The 22,662-nt window shown below is 44.5% G+C and overlaps 1 protein-coding gene across 4 annotated transcripts in view; it reads right to left on the bottom strand.

Annotated features, from left to right (window-relative positions):
• Positions 1–22,433, bottom strand: part of TRPM8 (transient receptor potential cation channel subfamily M member 8) — a 100,319-nt gene extending 77,886 nt beyond the window's left edge. For 2 of the 4 annotated variants that reach the window (XM_003278553.4, XM_030803467.1), the window contains exons 1-5: positions 22,373–22,433; positions 13,197–13,318; positions 9,647–9,720; positions 2,716–2,872; positions 1,052–1,229 (exon numbers count right to left, since the gene is read on the bottom strand). In XM_003278553.4, the coding sequence (XP_003278601.1) occupies positions 1,052–1,229; positions 2,716–2,872; positions 9,647–9,720; positions 13,197–13,313 (526 nt within the window). In that variant the 5' untranslated portion in view covers positions 13,314–13,318; positions 22,373–22,433. The remainder of the gene's footprint in view (positions 1–1,051; positions 1,230–2,715; positions 2,873–9,646; positions 9,721–13,196; positions 13,319–22,372) is intronic. The other 2 variants (XM_030803469.1, XM_030803468.1) reach the window with 1 other exon arrangement.
• Between the last annotated feature and the right edge of the window lie 229 nt (positions 22,434–22,662).

Below are 22,662 nucleotides of genomic sequence, written 5' to 3'. Positions count from 1 at the left end.
AAAAGAAGTTTTTTAAATGTTAAGGTTAGATAAACTGAATCTAATCACGAGAAAACATCAACCAAATCCACATTGAGAGACAGTCTACTAAGTAATTGGCCTACACTTTTCAAAAAACGTAATGAAAGACAAGGAAAGGCTAAGAACCAGTTCCAAATATAAGGAAAAAAAAAAACAAAGCTAAATCGATTTGGAATACAAACTGAGAAAAAAGAATGTTTACTCTAAAGGACCTTGTTGAGATAATTAGCAAAATTCGAGTATGAACCGTTAGGTAGCAGTACTGGTCCATGGTAACTGTTCGGGTTTGAAAATTGTACTGGGTTATGTGAGAAAACCCCCTGTTCTCAGGAGGTGCACGTTCATGTACTTAGGGGGTTAAGGATCATGATTCCTGCAACCTGCTTTCAATGGTTCCCCCTAAAATCATACGTAGATATTTATGGAACAAGATAAGACAAACGTAGGGAAATGTTAACAATTGGTGAATCTAGGTGAAGAATGTACAGATGTTCATTGCATTATTCTTGCAACATTTTGTAGATTCCAAATTTTTTAAAATATAAAGTTAAAAAGAAAGAAAATGCTAAGTGTTTCAAGTAACAAAGCCTTAGTTGCTTTGACCTCAATCAGACACTTACATGGTGCTTACAATTTCTCAGGCACTGTCACTACTTTCAAAAGTGCATCACCGATCTCACAATTACAGACCAAGCGAATTACAACCGTCCTTTCCGATTCGCCTGAACCGAAATTCTGGGTAAAATTTTACGTGTGTTAATAACAAAATGAAAATCTTACAAGATTAAAAAAATTCCCCTAAGGAAGCACCTTAACGCTGATTTAGAGTTACTTTGTGAAGCTCCCCCACTATCTGCCAGAGCTCCGTGTCCATTCATTTGAGGATATGGCTTTCAATAAAATAACGATTAATCAGATGCTTCTAGCAGCATCCGGATTCTCCGGAGTTGCACACGGGAACTGCCTTCTCTGCTCCCAAAACTTGGTGCAGCCGGAATGGAAGCACCGCGGTCGCTGCTCCCGCCCGCACCTTTGGACTGCGCGATGTAGATGAGCCGGCTGAAGATCTTGCGCATGCGCGGCTTCAGGGCGAAGTTCTTGGCGCCCCCGGTCACAGAAATGACCAGGTTGGGTGTTTTCAGGTGCCAGTGCTGGGTCAGCAGCTCGTAAAGGATTTCCGCGTCCGTGTCGCAGGACAGACGGATATACTATGGGGAGAGAAGCAGAAGCATCAGGATAGGCCTGTGTTCTCCTGAGGTCGGCGTTTAGCATCCCCCCCCAACCCCCAAGCCCACGCTTGTCTGCTTCTAGAAGAGGGGCGGGGTGGGGACAGCAGGGATCCCAGCATTGGGGGTCCCAGGCGGGCGCCGTGCCAAGGCCCCATGAGGAAGTGGAAGTGTGAAAGGAAAATAAATCTTGGGGCTCGAAAATTCAAGCTAGGAACTGCTTAGGGCAAACCTGCCTCCCACTGTATTCAAAGTCACCCCTCTGCTCACCGAGATAAATGCACATCTGATTGCCTCCTTTGTAAAGGCTAATCAGAAACTCAAAAGAATGCAACTATTTGTCTCTTATCTGCTTATGACCTGGAAGCCCCCTCCCGTTTCGAGTTGTCCCGCCTTTGCTTCGTGAGTTGTCCCACCTTTCTAGAAGGAACCAGCGTTCATCTTACATATGTTGATTAATGTCTCATGTCTCCCTAAAATGTATAAAACCACACCGTGCTCTGACCACCTTGGGCACATGTTGTCAGAACCTCCTGAGGCTGCCACGGGCATCCCTCCTCAACCTTGGCAAGATAAACTTTCTATATTAACTGAGACCTGTCTCAGATATTCAGGGTTCACAGAAGGAAAGCAGACCGGGGGGAGTGCGGGCACTGCGCAGGCCCTGAAAAGCCCCACAGGCCAAGTGGAGAACTTGAGACTTTGTCCTGAAGGCAGAAGGGTGCCTTGAGCCGTTTGAAGCTGGGTAGGAACAGGGTGGGCTTTACATTTAGGGAGTCCTCCAGCGGCCATGCTGAGGCCACAGGGAGGTGGGCAGAGCTGCGGGCAGCAAGAGAGGGTGCCGGCCCATTCCGGGCCAGAGGCCCTGGGGAGAGTCAGCAGAGGATGGGGCTGGGTCACCTCCCAGGGATGCCATGGGCTGGGTCACCTCCCAGGAATGCCATGGGGGTTTGGGAGATGAGAGGCCTGGGCCCTGCAGGAACAGCCTGTGGATGGTGCTCTCATTGAGACTGGGAGCACGGAGGATGTAGGAGAGGCTATTTCTGATCATTAAACACCTTTGCAAAACCTTGGTAGAGAGCTTGCACAGTGAGTATGAAGGGAATGCATATTCAGGACCATATGTACCTCAGGAGTACACAGAGCTAAGCAGTAAGGTTCACAAAAGCATTCATGCGGCCCTCAGTAGCAGTAGGGCTCAAGGTGGATGTGACATGGATGCCTGCCTTGCGTGTGGACACAGGAGGCTAGGTGATAATCCAGTCCTTACCTGGTGAGTTTTCCTGTTGAGCATAGCCTAATAACCGCTTTTTGGCTTTTACAAGATGTATCTTTTTCTGCAATCATTTTTGGTGTTTACTACCCATCTTTCCTGCCTCCATCCTATTAGACAATTCCAAGTAAATCAAGGTAGCCCAGGTCATTTTGGCCTATGAATTAGCTGCCAAAGTAGAAAACCATTGCTTACCTTCCCTTTCTTCCCCAGTGTCTCAAACTGAATATCCCCAAAGGCATCCGTAGGAAATTCCTTGGTGTGTTTCTTGTAGTTCCATTTCTCGCTTTGGTTGATCTGGGTGCCTTCCATGTGCTGGCTCTGGGCATAGCCACACTTGCACACATTCTCCCTGATAAGCATGATGGTGTGGACAGGAAGGAAGGATTTCACTGAGCCTGCTTATGGAAACTGGCATTGTTAGCTTAAATAGACACACAAAGGATACCTTCAAGTCTTATTTTCAGACTGTTTTCATCATCTCAGTTGGTTGTGTAGAAACTAGTTTGATGTGGATGGGTGCAGTGGCTCATGCGTGTAATCTCAGCACTTTGGGAGGGTGAGGTGGGCGGATCACTTGAGGTCAGGATTTCAAGACCAGCCTAGGCAATGTGGTTAAACCCTGTCTCTACTAAAATACAAAAATTAGCTGGGCATGTTGGCAGGCACCTGTAACCCCAGCTACTCTGGAGGCTGAGGCAAAAGAATGGCCTGAACCCAGGAGGTGTAGGTTGCAGTGAGCTGAGATCGCACCACTGCACTCCAACCTGGGCGACAGAGCGAGACTCCATCAAAAAAAAAAAAAAAAAAAAAAAAGCAAGCAAGAAAGCAAGCAAGCGAGAGAGAGAGAGAGAGAGAAAGAAAGAAAGAAAAAGAAGGAAGGAAGGAAAGAAAGAAAGAAAAAGAAAGAAAGAAAAGAAAGAAAGAAGAAAGAAAGAAAGAAAGAAAGAAAGAAAGAAAGAAAGAAAGAAAGAAAGAAAGAAAGAAAGAAACTAGTTTGATGTTTTATCCCTGGTGTTTATTTTCCCTTCATCAACAAGCTGGCTCTGTGCTGATAGGACAGAACAAAGCCCTGCTGTCATGGAATCTAGCTTCTGTCCATGGGGCTGTTATGAGACTGAGTTTCAGAAATCTGGAAACTTTATTCAGCTTCTCAAACAGTTCATAACACACAGGAGCCCTGAGTTGGCCTCAGCACCTCAGTACCAACCCTGCCAGTTTGCCCAGCCAGTAAGGCTCTTCTGAAGTGAGGTGAGACATCCTTCCCATGGGCTGAACTCAATGGGAAGATGCATTCCCTTGGCAGAGACCCAAAATGTTCCAGACTCTAGAGAGATCATCCTTTCCTTATTGGACATTAGCTGCTAGAGAGACTTTCAATAATTTGGGGTAGATGAGGACAAACTGTGCGGTAAATGAACACAAGATCTTCTCATTAAAAATGCAATGGAACTAAATTCATCCATTAGGTGACACAGAGGCATAACAGGAAATTGGAAGAGGATAAAAACACACGCAGTCAGTGGCAAATCCTCTTCCCCTGTGCCTTTGCCAGCATACCACCTTCATTCAACAGATACTGACTGAAAATCCATTCTGAGTCAGCCCTGGGCTGAGCTTCACAGCAGCCCAAGATGAGCTGGATGTCCTTCCGGCCCTTAAGTTGGTCTCTTAGGAATAGCTAAGCATGACACCTGGCAAAGTGCAGGGGAACAAACAAACACCTCATTTTACTCTTGAACAGCCCCTCCCCTGTCAGGCTTGCCATGAGGGTTGGAAATGATGCACATTGTTTCTCTGGGCCTGGAATGTGGTACCTGCTCCATCAAGGTGACTTGGGCTATGGTGGTGCCATACATGCAAATCAAGGATTAATGAAGGCAGTGGCAACAGAAAAGAAGCAAAAATGCAGTTAAAAAAAATCTAAAAACACATTCTATGACGATTTGACCTCTCTATCCAGGGCATCCAGAGAGACGTGGTCCCCAAAGACAGGAACAACAACCAAGATTCCCATTTAGCCAAAAACAACTCCCGCTCAGTAAGGCACTGTTCACCCTCCTCCCAGCTTCCTTCTGCCTGCCCCACCCACTTGGTTCTGCATCTCTCCCTGCTGTCTCTCTGACCAATCTTTGGGCAAGATCCAAGGGTGCTAGGAATTCAAGGGGGCCGTGGCCAGTGATGAAGGAGAATAGAGAGTTCTGTCCTGAGAAGGCTAGAGAATAGCAAAGTGGGAGACATGTTTAGTCACTGAAACAGGCCCTAAGGGCACAGCTCTCCTTTTATCAGTGGGTGACTCAATGTTCTGATTTGCCCAGAACAGTCTCAGTTTACACCTGTTGCCAAAGTCCTGGTAAGATCAGTGCCTCCATCACTCTTATCCGTGTTCTAGACCCCACGATAAAGTCTGTGGTCACCCATTCACCACTAACCTACCAGAAGAGGCATCCCCCTCTGGCAGATGTGGGTCAGTACCAAGATGCAGGGTCAGAAGATTCAACCCCACTCACTCCCAACATTCTTGTGCAGAGCACAGCCCAGGCAACCATACATAGTGACTCTGGAGCAAGGATGCCCTGCACAGGCTGAGCCAAATAAAGATAAATAAACTGAGGAAATCCTGTTAGGGTTTGCTTCCAGCTGGACTCTTTATCTTATATTCTCTGTCACCATGTTTCTGGCACATCAGGGCATTTAGCAAATGTCCTTTGAATGAATGAACAAATGAGTGAATAAATACATTGATTGGTCTTCTTTTAAATAGTTTGTATCCTCAATGATTTTTGTAAAGTAGGTATGTTTTCCTTCCAGAATACAAGCTTAAGTATACATAGCTGTTCATGGCCAGAGAAGGGCTATGTTTTCAAGATCTTCTTCACTGTTCACCTTATTTAACATATGGCAAAATGTAGGATTCATTCTAAAAGCACTCTGTGGCAGGAGGTCACATTTTTGTTTATAAGATGGTAATAGTAATATGCATTTCTATGACTGTTTCTAAAAACACAATAGGAGCAGAAATGAGTTGCTTTATGGGCAAATTTTATGACCAGTCCAGAAGCAGATGGATTCCCAGCCAAACTGTGGCCAAGTTTCTGCTGCCTGGAAGCAATTGGCTTCACCTGGAGTTGCTCTGCTGCTAGTGATCTTCTTGAAGTACTGGAAGCCCAGGGTAACTCCCAAAGCCACTCAACAAAGAGATTCCGTAATGAGGAACAAATGCTTCTGAGCAGCAATCCTCAGCAGCTTGCTCTCCTGGGGGTTGGGGATGCTGCTGCAGCTACATCGAGGCATGTCCCTGCTAGAGATGGTGCATTGACATGGACTCCAGTGAGACTGTCTCTTCTCTCCAGCCTCGTCTACACAGTAGGATCAAGATGAGCCTGTTCATATAACTGAATTGTGGAAATGTTCATAACTGACAGGCCCAAGGATGGGAAGTTAACCCAGGATTGACATAGGCATCCCTTTCTTAAGAATTTGAAATGAGGACCAAAAGAGCTGCTCCCGTCTTTCTGTAGGTCTAGGCCTGTGACATGGAAGATCAGGCACCACAACACAATCATAGCTACTCTGAGAGAGAAGAGAACAGGTGTGCAGGGAGAGGTGGAGGCAGGAATGGGCAGAGGGGACCTGCTGAGCACCCTCTCATCAGTCGCTGTTTCTAACCACTCCAGAGGCCTGGCCACTCTCTGATCTTAGGTGGCATTTCTTTTTCCTTATAGTAAATCTCCTCTTTAGGTTTAGGTAGTTGAGCTCCTTGTAACCGAAAGTCTTAATTACCACACAGTATGGAAATGATCCCTATTCAAAATATTTCTCAAGGCATTTAATATTTTCTAAAGCTATAACAATTGAGCTAGAGACTGGATCCAAAATCCCCCTCCAGCAGCAAACCCACCTCTGTTTTGGAACAGTTCCCAGGGCATTACTCAGTGTGGCCAAGAAAATGTCAACCAGAATTGAGCATAATGTTCTTAGCCCTCTCTCTTCCTAAGCGTTAGGGCACTTCCTGAGCCCAGGCTGCTTCCTGATGTTCCTCTTCTCTCTCCATAGCTTCCACTGTTCCACCATCCTTTGGGATCTGTCCAACCACCCAAGCTTATTGGGGGATGGGGGAGAGAATTCCCTGCCCCACCTGTTCTTGCTGTAACTGCAAACAGACTATTGAGCCCTTTTCCCTGCTAAGGGTAGGGGTGTGTCGCAGGTGACGTTAACCAAGAGAGCTGCCTGGCAGCTCCGGTCTATGGGCTGGTAGCCCTCTAAGCACCAATTTGTATGAATTGGTTTATAAATGGAGAAGAGAGATTGCCAGGAAGGGATTAGGAGTGCAGATACCTGAAGGAGGAATAGGGATGAAAGATAGGAGAAATGAAGAGGACAGGAAAGCATCAGGACCCTAGTTCTACCCCCTTGGACCAAGTCTTAATCCTGTAGAACTACACTGTCCAATATGGTAGCCACTGACCTCACATGACTATTTAATTTTATATTTAAATTAAGTGAAATTAAATAAATTAAAAACAGTCCTTGGTTGTCCTAGTCACATTTCAAATGATCAATAGCCAGATGTGGCTAGTGGCTACCATATTGGATGGTGCAGACATAGAATACTTCCACCATGGCAGGAAGTTCTGTTGCACAGTGCTGCTGTTGTGAAGGTAGCGTTCTTTCTGTTTCTACTGGAACCCAGCACGGCCAAGGAAGTGAGAAGTGACTAGAACAAACCCAGACCTAGGAGCTTACTACTCATAGCATGCCAGAAGGTGGCTCCTAAGCTGGCAGCACATTTCAGAGGACACAGTTGCAGGGGCAAAGGTGCGGCACCATCTTGCAGTGGCATCCAAAGAAGTTAGAGTAGAGAGGCAAGGGTGGGTTGGGCTTAGCACCAGGGTGGCAACCCTGGGAACTCTCAGGGGAGACTTGGGCAGCTTATGTCATCTAGTGTGGCAAGTAACAGCAAAACCAGGGTATCAATATAATTAATCATCACTTCATTTGATGCCCTTGTCTGATGGGTAACTTAGATTACATGGAGTGATCCCACTACCTATGGAGAGAGAGAAATAATAAACATGGGGAATTCAGAGATTATAGAATCCTGCATCCTTGCATTCCTTCTGAGATGGGAACTGGAAGACCCTGAGGTGTTCCTGTGCTCCACTTGTGCTGCTGAGGGCTGTGGCTGCCCACCACATCTCCCTTCATTTTGACCCAGACTTGAGGTGCAATCAAGCATTGTAAGGTGGACAGCCATAGGTTTCCCTAACCTGCATCTACTTCCCCTTCCACTAGTAAGTGCGCCCTGATTTTCCTTTGAGGAATCATGCGTTTCTGCACTGAGTTCACCTGGACACATCACCCAAGCCTTGCCAATCAACATATTCCACTGTCCAACTCAACTAATCCATCCTCTAGCCCCAGGGATTAGTTTAGAGATAGGCACATGCTCCAAGCAAGACCATTAAGAGCCATGAACATCAGCCCAGGACTTTTGATGGAATTGCTAGGAGCAAGGCCCTCTTTGCTCTAACTGGCAAATGGAAAGCTGATAACGCACAACCAACAATGACCATTTTGCCTCCAATAGTGAAGAGCCTGTCCATCAGAGAAGGGCAGAAACAACAGGTGGAAAGAGACAGAGTCTTGGCGACATTGTGTAAGCCCTGGATCTGGCTGTGCTTTTCAGCCACAAGATCCCATTATCACACCCCACAGAATTCCCGTTCCAGCTTCCACTTATGCCAGTTAGATTGAACATCTGTAACTGAGAACATCTTGAGGAATTTGTTCTGCCCAAAGCAATGCCATTCTTAGAAAGGGAGGCAACTGAGGGTATAGAGAAGGCACAGCCTTGGAATCAGAAAGCCTGGGCTTAAGTCTCTCATCCGTCTTCCACTGGACATGTGACCATGGGTAAAATACTGAACCTCTCTGGGCCTCACTTGCCTTAAAGGTAATAACAGCTTCCTTGCAAGGAGGTTGATAGTATTAGCAATCCAGTATGTAAGTCCCATTCATGAAACATACAGGGGATAAACAGTGGACTTACAGAGCTTATACTTTGTCAGAATGACTCATGATACATAAGTTTATACCAGTGACAAAGCAGAGATCTCTTAGTTTTTCTGGTGTTCATTTTCGAATTCACATGAAGTAAGAATTATGCTCTGAAGCATTATGGTAGGTATTTTATATGCTGCGTCATTGAATACCACAACCCATGAGGTATAATTTTGCTAGATTTTTAGGATAAGAGAATTAGCTTTAGAAAAGAGAATAATTGGCTCAAGGCCATGCAGTGAGGAGCCAGCCAAGTCAAGGTTGAAACCAAAGCTGGTTCTAAAGCTTTTTTCCTTATTTCTATATCCTTCCTCTGTTCATTGCCTCTGTTCAACAGAGAGTCTTTTCATTATAAACTACAGCAGCAACTTGCAATTAATAGCTAGACTCTTTCTTGCATTGCCAGCCAACAAAAAAGAAGGGGCAGAGAGGAATAAGGAGAGTGGGAGGTAGGATGAAAATTGTTTAATTAGATTCAAATGCATCTTCTGCACAAAGGGTGAGCACTAGTCGACCCATTCACTCACTCACTTGCTCATCAACATTTATTGAAGATCTCCTGTAGGCTGAGCTGGTGAAGCCTGCTTTTGTAACCCAGCCTTAATGTTCCAAAACACATGAGACTTAGAGTAGATGAACACCCAATTAGAAAGAAAGACCTAAAGTCAACAGCAGGGAAGAAAAGCCTGACGGAGGAGCCAGTAAGATGGACATATGTACGCATGCATGGTATTGCCAGCCAACTGCTGTAAAACAACTTTCATTACCAAGGTCACTCAGGTGGGTTCCCAATCTCATGGGAATACTGAAGAGAGTGACAGCCTCCTTCAGTGACTTTTCCAACTATTGCCAAAGCTGAAAATACCAAACAAAATTGTATAGCTCTAAGTAACAACTATAAGCTCCTTGCCAGATGCTTCCTGCGCACACAATGTTTCTGAGAATTATAAGATGAAGACGTCTTTAATAATGAAACTAGGGAGCATTTGTTTGTTTGTTGTAAGGGTGGTTGATAATTTTTTTGAACGCGGAAAGCAAAAATGGAGGGAAAATAGTAGCTTACGTGGCCTTGGAATCTTTGGTAAAGAAGACACATTCTCGTTTCTTAAAATTTGCTTGAATAAAATTCGCCAAGTCCTTTGGAGAGAGAACATTGAATAACACATTACTAATTTATTCTCACCCCTTGCTGATATTGATGAATACTAAATATGATGTAACCCCATTTCAAAGGCTTTAAGGATTTACCACATATTCATAGCATCCAGCATTTGTTCATGCCTTTAGAGCACACAAAGTTTTTTTTTAAAGATGCATACATTAAAATTTTTATAACTAAATGGAAAATTTTTCTAAAAGTGATTTGGGCTTATCTTATATATAAACAGTATTATATACATACGAATTATGTTTTTCCACTTCTAAGGCTACCAGGGAGAATATAGGCATTGGATGATAGTTTTTCATAAATAATATATCAATGCAGATTCCCATTCCTCTTATGCTTGCTGTTTAAAAGAAGACATATTCCAAAAACCCTTCATAATTGTATTTATCCCTCCATGGGAGAGGTAGTTAGGCACATCTGGGACCTAATTCTGACAAAAAACCAAAAGCCTTTATAAACCAAAAGCTTCCCTTAAGTTAGCAGAAGCAAACTATTTGGAAACAAAGGAAAAACTCCTTTAAAAATACCTACATTCCTCAAAGTGGAAGAAGGTATTTGCATCATGTATGAAACATCATAAGATTGGTAGCCAGAATATATAAGCATTGTACATCAGTAAGAATGAGACAGACAATCCAATGGGAAAAAAATGGCCAAAGACAAGAGTAAGGATTCATTGAAAGAGAATAACCCATAAACATATGAAAGGAAGCTCAACCTCATTCAGAATGAGCAAATGCAAAGGAAAACCACAGTGAGATCCCATTTCACACCCACCAGGTTAGTAAAAATATCAAAGGCAATCAACAACCCAGCATAGTTGAAGGGGAGGGCAGTGAGACTTCCCCATCTATCATGGATGGGGAAGTAAACAGGTAAAACCATTCTTGAATATTGTCCACTATTGCCAGTAAAGTTACCTCCCTGAGGAAGAGTCTCTGGTGGAGAAAGGCAGAATTGCCCCATGAATGACTTGCACACCCAGAATGCCTGGCAAAGCTGCCTGGCAATAAATATTCAGCCTCAGAGGGCTGCCTTTCCGTGGGGAGGTGGGGCTGCTAGGAGCTTCCTCTCCCCGGCAATCCAGTGCCACTTCCCACAGGTCACCAGATACTGGCAGCCGGAGTTCTCAGACAACTTTACACACAGTTGGCCTCATAAGACAGGCCACTGGTGCCAGAGCCAGCCCTGACTTCTTATCCCCACCAGCAAGGCTGCCACCAGCCATGCACTGCAAAGGAGGAAGTCCTCTCTCCTGGAATGAAGTTCACAATGTGCCCCCTTCCTTTCTCACCCTCTGCCCCTGCAGGTCCTGCAGTATCAGAGAAGGGTGACCACGTGCCTTATCTTCCCAATCCTTTGAACATAAGCTTCCCCATAAGTCATATGTCTTAAACCCATATGTCTTAAACCCATGAAAGAGGGATGTTTACCTTCACCCACCAAGCCTCAACTCAAAGAATATTTTCCAGATAGACATGGCTTACACATCTAAGAATGTTAAAAGTGGTATTGCTGTTCATAGCAAAGACCAGAAATCCACATGCCATCCCCCTTAGGGTGAATAACCATAAGCACACAGTAGGGCACAGCATAGCCGTGAAATAAATCAACAATGGTTACACATCTCACCGTGGATGAATCTCAAAAACAGTTTTGAGAGAAAAAAAAAAGGAACTCACAAAAAATACTCATAGTACAATTCCATGGATGTTCAAAACAGAACAAAACTAAACAATGTATTGTTTAGAGAGATACATATACTCAAGTCATAAAGTTATAAATAAAAGCAAGGAATGGGTAACACAAAATTCAGGATAGTGGTTATAACCTCTGACAGGAGAGAGGAAAGCCAACGGGGCGGCCACATGGAGGCGATATGCTATTTCTCAAGCTGGTGGTGGGCACAAGAACATTTTTTTCAATATTCTTTTTAAGCTGGAAATTCACCTGTATACATTCTTTTCTATGTATCTTTCGACATAAACATTTTGAAAGCAAAAATAGCTTCAGTGCTCACCTGTACAGTTTTGAAAGTCTGTGATGCCCATTTTTACTTGTAATTTTTTCATCCACTTGACTAATTTCAAGTCTACTTAACAGGCAGGAAGAAAACAGCTGTGTAAGCTGTGTAATCAATGATCATGGAAGAAGGGTGATGATTTTTAAAAACTGTTTTGTTGCTTAAAAACCCTCTGAAAATGCACTTTGCAGAGGTGTGCATGTGCTTAGGGGACAAAAAGGAACCCCCCCAAGAACTGAGATGCTCCTGCATGATCTCAGCAGTTCTACCCATAGGGATGCCTGCATCTGGGAGGGGGTCACCCGCAGGGGCTGAGGAGGGGAGACCCATCCAGCAGAAGGTCGCAGCAGCAGGCTCGAGAAAGAGTCAGCCTCTGTCCATCTCCCAGGGCTCTGATGCTGAGGCCAGGTGAACCCCTCCAGAAGAGCCCTGCCAGAGGTGATTCATCACTGGGGTTGAAGGAAGACAGCAAGGGAGTAAATCACCAGAAAAGCTACCACCGCCCTTGGCCCACTGTTTGCTTCTCCTGTGGCCAGGACTGAGGTGTGACTGGGGAGCAAGTGCAAGGAGGTGCTCAGTCCCCCCAGGCATGCAAGTGCAGGGGTAGCCCCTGAAGGCTGGCACCTCCTTACCTTTTGCATCAGGGGTGCCTCACTTGCCTAGCCCGGGCCCTGGGAGGTAGACCCAAGCTAGGGGAGAGCAGGTTTTTGTGTGTGTGTTTGTGTGTGTTTTCTTACAGCTCAATGATAGATCACAAAGTCAGCCCCCATGGAACCCACCAGTGAGATGAAAATCCTAAACAACACCCCAGACCTGCCCCCCACCACCAATTCCTACTTTCCAAAGCTAGCCGCTATCCTGACTTTTAACACCGTAGTCCAAGAGAACTGGATGTCAGGCTGGAATGTTGTCTTAATTTCTTGACAAATGAGAGTGTTGGGCAGGATATGAGAGTGTTGGACAGGATCTGAGAGTGGGTGGAAAACCTGCAGGAGGGAACTCAGCCCAGCATCAGCAGAGCCAGGCAGGGAGAGGCAGAGAGGTGCTAAGGACACACCTCCCGCTGGCACCCAACCCCGCCTCCAGCTCACCCAAAAAGCCATGACTAGGCACGTCTGTGTCCTGAAGGCAGCGCAGAAGCTGGCTTGGAACCAGGAGAGACAGTGCGAAGGAGTGCAGCTAGGAGGCCATTACAAGAACAAATGCAGATGGACCCAAACTGAGACACTTGCCATAGAGCTGGAGAAGGGACTGAGATTCAAGACTCAGACTGGAAGCAAGAGCACTGAGCATTAAGTAGTGAAAGGAATTTTAAAGACATGGCATTTAAAATTTCCTAAAAGTCAACGTGCAAATGCATGATTTGACACCTTATGAAGATTAAAATGATAACCTTTCAAACAGGTGATGCGCATGACTTACGCTTTCACTGTAAGACAAGTCTGTGCTCCGAGACGCGCTGGAGTACAGGGTCCGGGTGCTGTCCAGAGTGTCGTTCCTTCTGTTCCTCATGCTGAGCCTGGCTCCCCGAAAGGACATCTTTTCTGTGACGATGGGTGGAGGGGATAAGTTTGGGTCACAAACAGTAACAGGGCTTCCTTCAAAGCTTCACCCCAATTCCGTTTTCCCTCCACCCTCTCCCCTTTGCCATGTGCAATGTCCCACGCTCCATTCGGCCCACCTTGGTCATTGTGCCCCTGCCCCTAATTCCTCTTCACCCTCCAAGACCCCAATGGCATTTCCACCCCTCAGCACATCCTCCCTAGCCCCTCACCCCTGAGTCAGGAACCCCTCCTGGGTGCCCCCTCTTTGCAGTGGCCAAGTTCATGGCCCCACCAGACTGCAAGCTCTGAAAGGGCAGTCTGTACCACATGCATCACAGTGCACTACTTCGGAGGGGCTTGCAATAGCTACTTGCTAAGTAATGAATTGAGGATAAAGGGAATTTACAGAGCAGACTATGGCTAGCCGCCTGTATTGGCCAGAGGACTTGGACCTCAGGCAGAAAAGAAGACCCCTGCCCCTGAAGGGTGGTGGGTAGGGCTTGGGGGTCAGCATGTCCCAGGTCATCCTGAGACTCTAACGCCCAAGACTTCCCTCTTGGGCTCTGGAGCAGGCTGCTAGCCTGGGCATTGCAAAACCTTATCTGTCATTCAATGCTTCCTGGAGTCCCTGCTCTGTTTTTCTCACTCTAAGATGCCCCCATCCCATACTTTAGGAGGCCCCTCTCCCCTTGTCTCCCAAACTCTAACTCAGACCCACATCCCAAGCTTGGGACAAAACCCGTCAATGCCTACTCAACCTCTGGGGTTGTCCTGCAGACACAGTAAATGAAAGCACCATCCTTCCCGCACACCGTGTCTCCGAGTCCCCTCCTCCTGGCTCCAAGCTCCTCCCTGTCTGTCCCACCACATCCCAGCGGCAGTCCTTCCTCCTCACCCCTTCCAAGGCTCTCGCGTTGTCTCTGCGCTTGGCAAGGGGCCCTGCTGGTCTCCACCTCCCCGGCCTGACTGTGCCCACCTCCCTCTCTCTCTGGGCCTGGCTTTCCTATCTGGGGTCCCACCCTCTGTCCAGAACGTTCTTCCCCATACCCCTCCAGCTATCATCTCCTGCTCATCCTCCAGGCTCAGCTTACTTATCACTTCTTCAGGGAGATGCCCCACAATGCCCAAGCTGAGCAAGTGCTCACCTGCCTGTGTAGCCCCTTCAACCTGCACCAAGCTGTGGGCATCATGATTTGTTTAATGATCTGTTTGACCCCTGTTAACTTGCTGAGGCCAAGGACTGTATCTTGTTCACCACTAGACTTCCAGGGCCTGGCACAGTGCATAAAGGAGATCTGCATACATATTTATTGGATGAATAGTTTGATTGAATCAATACCCCCTCGCAAATCCTCCTTCGGTTTGCAAACTACTTCCACGTCACCTTCTATAACTCCCGAATGCAGAAATGTCTAAGACACAGAGCAGACCCACCACTCAGCCACACTCAGCTCTCAGACCCTCAGCCCAGGGGCCATGACTCCTCCATCCAGATCGCCCATCCCAGGCCAGCCACAGGCCTCCCACACCTCAGAGACTGGCACTGCTTTAAAACGCACTCCGAATGGTTGGTCTAGACTGTTTAAAACAACAAGCGCTTCTTTTACTTCTCTCCCCAGGCATTTCAAAGAGAAGCTGCGAGTATTAATTGGCACTTTACATACATTACTGCAAAACCACACATCAATCCTGCAAGGTATTCACTATGATTCCCTTACAGCAAATTGCTTCTAAGTAGGGCACCAAGGCTTAGGAAGTGACTTCATTTGCCTTGAAATGAAAAACTGTTTATTTCACTGCAACACAAAAGGGGTATTTTTGCCTTCAAATCACATTTCTATCGAACAAAACATTGGGAAGCCATTTAAGACATGCAGCAAATAGCCCTCCTCTGACATTCCGAATGCCTTTCTCAGCAGCTGGTAGTCTCAACTGGTTCTCTGAGACCAGTTGATATGCAAGTTGGTTGACTCTGGGTCTTGGCATACAGTCTTAGACAGCAGCTATCCCAGGACTGCAGGTTTGTTGACCTTCTAGACACATTCTTGCAGGACTTCAGGCTCGGAAGTAAAAGAAGCTTTGGAAGAAGGAACCTAAGGCCTGAGATCCAAGAGAAGCGATATAGGAAGAGAGCGGCTGGGTCCCTGGAGAGTGAGAGGAAGGGGTCTGCAGAAAAGGAGATGCCCCTGAAAGAGAGAGAACGGGAAAGGCAGGGGGAGAAAGCCGATCCCTTGATGCGTCATGTGCCAGGGAGAAGTAACAAAATCACACTGCCAGATCCTGCGATCCAAAAGTCCCTGGAAAAAAAGGGGAAAGGGCTGGGATGTCCATGCCCAGCATGAGTCCTTCCGCTCCTGACTCGCCCACCTTGGACTTCTCTGTCAGTGTCCGGAGAAGGTCCCTGGGGATGATCCTAGCACAGCAAAGCCTAGGAGGAACCTGTGAGAAGCTTATCATCCATGGGGATGTCTTCTTATTGCATTCAACACTTTCCCCCCAACACTGTAAAAGTAGTTCTGTTTTTATTAGAGTTTTGATCTGGTAAAGAAAATCCTGACTGCAGCCTCCCTTCTCTTCTTTCTGCCCAGCATGTTCCCCTTATTCTGAAGTCCTGATAGTTTACTGATTCTAACCAGATATTGATCCGAAATTTTCACATTGATCATAAGCTCTCTTTACATGCAAACTCAATTTTGGCTGTTTTTGTTTTTTTCCAGCTTGGGACAGTTTGTTGTTGTTGTTTTATTGCTTTCTAGTTACAGCCTCCCCAAGGAGAAGAGAGAGTGAGGTGCTTCCCCAGGCACAATGGAAGCTGAGACTAGAAGTCTCAAGACCCACCAGTGAAATGTTTAATTGACAGTCGTCTTTATTTCTAATGAAACTTGCGCCCTAATCAGGTGTGGCAAAGACTGGCAGCATCGTGTGACCCAATGTCAAACCAGAGAATGTGCTTGAGATGTGCAGTGGATGCTGGCCCTTGGAGCCCTGCATGGTAACCTAGTGCCAGCAGCACTGGGCAGGCAGAGCACGGCAGCAGGGGACATGGGGCTGTGTCCCTCCACTTTATCCCACCCCACCAAGGAGGGAAAACCTTGGTACAGCTGCACCACACCTGGCTGTGGCCATTGCTAGAGGAGCCATGGAGAACACTGGAGATTCGTCATGTCAGTAACAGGCCTTTCCAAAGAAGAGAATGTTCTACTTACAAGAGACAGTTATCAAAAAATCAACAGAATAAATCTTCCCCGAGATGAAGAAAGATTTGAGTCTTCACAATAAAAATATCACTGGGTCTGCTGCCAAGCAAAATTAATAGGGCCAGAGGTATCCAGATGAAATCATTTAAGTATAAGAATAAACATAAAAATGGCCGGGCACGGTGGCTCACGCCTGTAATCTCAGCACTTTGGGAGGCCGAGGCAGGCGGATCACGAGGTCAGGAGACCGAGACCATCCTGGCTAACACAGTGAAACCCGTCTCTACTAAAAAAAAAAAAAAAAAAAAAATTAGCCAGGCCTGGTGGCGGGTGCCTGTAGTCCCAGCTACTCAGGAGGCTGAGGCAGGAGAATGGCGTGAACCTGGGAGGCAGAGCTTGAAGTGAGCCGAGATCATGCCACTGCACTCCAGCCTGGGTGACAGAGCAAGACTGTTTCCAAAAAAAAAAAGAATAAACATAAAAACATACAAGCAATATAGCAGAAAAAAATTACTAAAGGAGAAAAACCAGGCTGGTATAAAACTTATCTTCTTCAACACTATAAACTAGAAGAAAATGGAACAGTGTTTACATTTTTTTAAGAGGGAAAAGATTGTGATCTAGGAATTGTATCCTGAGCCAATTCAGCTGTGAGGGCAGTAGAAAGACACACTCAGGAATGGGGAACAAGGAAGGCAAACACACATAACTTTAGGCAGCTCTGGAAAGGGAGACAGGGAGGCTGGAGGGAAAATGTCAGATATAAATAATAAGTAGAGATGACATGGTAGAGGTTTTTTTTCAGTTTAAATGTTTATATTTTATCTCAGTGCAGAAAGAATTGAAGAAACTTACTAAAATATTACGTAAAACAAAGGAACCAAAGAGAAATAAACGAGCTGAGGATAAAATAAGAGAAAGAGACTGGTTAAGTGAGAGGCTTATCCAGCCACAGGGGAAGCCTGTTCCAAGGTCCTCAGGGGGCACTAGAAATCATGCCCTAAACTTACCAATGGCCAGAGCAAAGGAGTTGTAAAAAGAAAATAAAATTTTAGGACCTTCCAGGTTGATTATGCCAATGGGGAAAGTGAAGCTCTGAAAACAAAGTCACATAGCACGGCTATTTTTGCACAACCCTTGCTGACTGACTTTTGCAAGGGTTGTACAAAACCAGATGGAGATGTTATACCTTAACCGGACTCCCCATCCTTCATTCTAACCTAGACTTAATGATGTTGGAGACAGAGACCCTTGCGACTGTAACCTCTTTACAATAGACTGTTAAGCAACCCCGTTAGAGTATAAACAATAGTAGTCAATCAAATCTTACATCTGTACGGTAGCCTTCATACAGAAAATGTGTTTCTGGCCGGGCATGGTGACTCACGCCTGTAATCCCAGCACTTTGGGAGGCCAAGGCGGGTGGATCACTTGAGGTCAGGAGTTCGAGACCAGCCTGGCCAACATGGCGAAACCCCATCTCTACTAAAAATACAAAAATATTAGCTGGGTGTGGTGGCGGGCACCTGTAATCCCAGCTACTCAAGAGGCTAAGGCATGAGAATCCTTTGAACCTGGGAGGTTGCAGTGATCCGAGATCATGCCCCTGCACTCCAGCCTGGGTGACAGAGTGAGACTCCATCTCAAAAAAAAAAAAAAAAAAAGATAAAAAAGAAAAGGTGTTTCTGTTCAGTGCCTCTGGCTTTGCCTGTATAAATGATCTTCCCTTTTCCCCATCCCAGGTGCAGTGATCACCATCCTTTGCTGTCATTCTGCTGTCTGGATGGCTGCTCTCATCTTTGCACTTGAATAAACTCTTTTAATTGGATCCTGAGCCTTTTGATTATTTTAGGTTGACAGGATGAACATAGTCAATTACAAGCTTCGCAGCATCCATAAACTAACTTCAAACCCACATTCCCTCACACAGAGGCCAGGGTGAAAAGAACTCCTGCATTTGGGGACAGGTAGGATGAGGAGGATGGGGTGATTGTAAAGGGGCAGAGTGAAGGGGCTTTTTTAGTGATGGAAGAGTTCCAAAATTTGGTTGTGGCAGTAGTTATACAAATCTACTCATGTGATAAAATTGCATTAAACTATACACACATGAATGAATGCATGTCCACGTGGTGAAATCTGGGGCCGGACATGGTAGTTCATGCCTGTAATCCAAGCACTTTGGGAGGCCAAGGGGGGTGGATCACCTGGGGTCAGGAGTTCGAGACGTGCCTGGCCAACATGGTGAAACCCCATCTCTACTAAAAAAATACCAAAAAATCAGCCAGGCGTGGTGATGGGCACCTGTAATCCCAGCTGCTCAGGAGGTTGAGGCAGGAGAATCACTTGAATCCAGGAGGCGGAGGTTGCAGTGAGCCAAGATGACACCATTGCACTCCAGCCTGGGCAATAAGAACTAGACTCCATCTCAAAAAAGAAAAAAAAAGGTGAAATCTGATAAAGCCTTTGCATTGTGCCAATGCCAATTCTCTGGTATTAATCTTATATGATAGTTATGTGAGGTGTCACCATTGAGGGGAACTGGGTGAAGGGTACACAGACCCTCTCTGCACTTTTTCCTCTTCCACTTCCTATGAAGCTATAATTATCTCAAAATAATAAGTTAAAAGAAAAATGTCTATGCCAAAAGCATGCTGGGCCACATAGTGGTAAATATCCCCGCACGGCCATACAAGACTTACAGCACTAAACTTAGCCTGGCTATTTCTTAGAATGTCCTGAATGCAAGTTGAAGCTATGCCATTAAAGTAAAATTCAATGGAATTCTCTCCATGGCAGGCCCAAAGGATGGGACCTTCATAGGGAGACAGCTAAGGATTTGTCCAGTTCTAGGATTTACTTGTTTAACTATGTAAAACTTTGCTTTCGTGTTTTTAGTCCATAATCTCAATTATTTTTATTTATGGTCTTTACTCTCAAAAATTTCAAATGGGCCTGATGAATTTAATGGAATCTTAATTACCACCATAGAGATAACCTCAGTAAAAATTAAAATCAAGGTGGACTCTTGAAACACCGTTCACATTTTTTCAAAACTTCACAATAGACCTACCATACCTATCAGGAGAGAGAGCAGTTACAAACTAAGGACCAACAGTTCCTACAGTTTCTCACACAGGAAACTATACATCATCCTGCAGGCTGACTCACTGGACTCATTAAAACTCAGAGCACTGGGCCCCACCTCAAGAGCATGAGATGTCCGGAGTGAGCCCCAGATTCTGCATCTCTAGCAAGTTCCCAGGTGCCAATGAGGTGGCCTCAGGACCACATTTAGAGGACCACTGGGTCACAGATCACACCAAGGACCCCCCTGTCCTTAAACTGCAATAAAATGTTTCCAGAGCATATAATCAAATCTTTTCGAAACACATGCAGGTAACTGATGGGATGTTCAGGAGGCAATATCATGTTAATTTTGGCTTTGTGTTCTTGTGTAGTCACAACTTGAACGTCTGAACATTACAATTTGTCCTGCTTGCACATGAAACATGCATCTCCAACAGACCAGGAACACCATCCAAATGTCAGTAATAAATAACTGCTATGTATTGTGTCATGTCTATTATGTGCCAAGCACTGTACTTGTAATAAAATAATAATCCATATAACTCATGGCAAGATGGATCCATGCAAATACTCTTTACATGGATACTTTAAAGAGTATTTACATGGATCTGTCTCCTCATGAGTTATATGAATTATTATTTTCTCCTTTAGATGGATGACAAACCAAGGCACAGAGAGGTTAGGTAACTTTCCCAAAGTCACACAGCTGATAAGTAGTGGATGCAGAATTCAAAATCAAGCAGGCTGGCCTGAGATCCAATCTTAAACATTAAGCTAATTTGTGCCACTTTAATACAGCTTTAAGAAGAAATAGATTGTCATCTTAATAACATATTAGTACACTGCCAAAATTTAAACAAAGGATTACAAACCTCATTTTGTTTGTTGAGGGGAGATGTTGGCCATGGTACTGTTTTTATTATCAATGGTCATGAATAATTTTAAATAGTCTAGAAGTCACTCATGAACAACAGAATATTCATGCATCCTTTGAACTCAATACAAAAAAAATAGTGTGCTATCTTATTATCCTAATAAAAAAAGACTCCTGGCATGTTTTATAAGTTGCTTTTTAGCCCACCTATCACCATGGTCAAATCAGTGCTAAAGTGTCATTTTCAAGCAGGATTGTCTAGTTCTAAGTCTCTTTCTGATAAAAAAAAAAAATGGGATAGGAGGAGAAACAAGATGTTTTCCTTTGCACACTGAATGAGAGAGGAAAAACTTGTTCATGCTCTAAGGAAAATGCTCCAAAGGGCCCCACACCAAACCCCAGCCATCTCCACTCTTTGAGCCATCAATTATTCATGAAAATGGTGAGTATAACACTTGCAGGAGCCTCAAATATAAATGACACCATCCAGAGAGATCTCCTCCACTCTTATTTTGGCAGGGGCATAGCAGTGGTGCATACAAGGGTTACAATACCTGAAAAGGTCACTAGGCATCTGTGCCTCCACATCTCAGTCACCACCAGGAGATAGCTGAGATTTATTTTGTTATAGGAATTATCCTGTTTTTCTAATTGCCTCTATCAGCCAAATTTTTTTAAGTTTGAATAGATGGATGAAAACTAGGAAAATAGCAAAAGCCAGTGGAGGCTCCCGAAGTCATTGACCCCAAGGTATCCTGCTCCAAAAAGCAGAAGTGAGAAACAGGAGGTAGATACAGGCAGCAGGTGATGCTCCAAGATGCTATTTGCTGAGAGCCTCTTAGAATAAGAGGAAAGGCAGGGGTCCCTATGGAGCCTGGACCCCTACTGTCTTCACAGGTGCCAAGAATGATATCAGTTCTTAGGCAAGACAAAGATAGTAATAATTAGTATTATAAATTGTAATGTAATTATAATTTATAATGTAATTATATTATTTATATAACAATTATATTATTTGTAATATAATTATAAATATATTATTAATAATAATAGCTTTTTTCCAAATCATAAATAAATATGCATCCAAAGTCACAACCTTGGAAGTAAGTTCTTTGCACTGTCAAGATTTTGACAAGCTAAAACTTCTATCATGATCAGTATCTTTGTATTAGCACATATAGAATAGGCTTAAGGAATAACCATTTCCTTATGTTCAGCTCAAGAATCCTAACACTGAAAAAGTCAGCACTGGCCATACTGGATTGAAAATTAAATGGAAATAAAACTTTAATTATTCATCCAGACTTTCAGTGTTTCTCTCTTGCCTCTGAATGATACAAATGATGAGCCTGTTTCAACAGGCTGGAAGAACCAAAGGAAACACAGTGTGTAAAAACAAGCCAAATATACCCTCTCCTTTCATTATGAAAGAATATTTACTATTTGAATGCATTATTTCTTGGTGCTAATTTACATTTCACCATAGTCTTGATTCAAGAAAAACTTGTTTTATTATGTTCCCAATAGGATTGCTTCAGATAGTCAGTTGCAGAGTTCAGATGCCAGTGAATTTTTCATTAAAGCTCATTTAGGGAGTTTCTAACTCCTTCAATCAGAAAAAGAAAACTGTAATTGTATTTAAAGTCATTCAAAAATCCAGCAAAGATTTCAACATTTCTAAATAAATCTAAGTGAGGATTAGATATATCTGTGAACCCGCATTTTGCTTATGCCCACAACTCTTTGAGGAATTTAAATTTTTGTCTTCCTTTAGTTTCAAATCTTCATAGAAAAACTAAATGATGCCCCTCCCAGAAACACAAACTCATACTATTCTACAAGTTACAGCAATGGCAACATTTAAGGAGAAGCAAAAAGCAAAAGTTGATGACATACCCTAAGTGGCGGTTTTTATCAAGCAGGATTTTCTTTCACCCAAGGATCCTGCTGGTCTCTCAGCACAGGAGGAGGAAAGCTTTTATAACTGGAATCTTCTTAGCCCCGCCTTCTTCTCTGAGGTTCTTTTAAGCAGAGGAACAAAAAACTTAAGCCACTGAAATTGCAAGAAGACTCCTAAAGCCTCCAAGCACAGTAGCAATTTAGCAATGGAATACGAGTAGGGAATGGATAATTAGCGAACATGGTATTTTAAATGCTACTAAAGAAATGATACCGCTCTTAGCTTG

This window comes from Nomascus leucogenys, chromosome 22a (assembly GCF_006542625.1).
Source record: "Nomascus leucogenys isolate Asia chromosome 22a, Asia_NLE_v1, whole genome shotgun sequence".
Taxonomy (NCBI): Eukaryota; Metazoa; Chordata; class Mammalia; order Primates; family Hylobatidae; genus Nomascus; species Nomascus leucogenys.
This window is presented reverse-complemented; position numbering and strand designations above follow the sequence as displayed.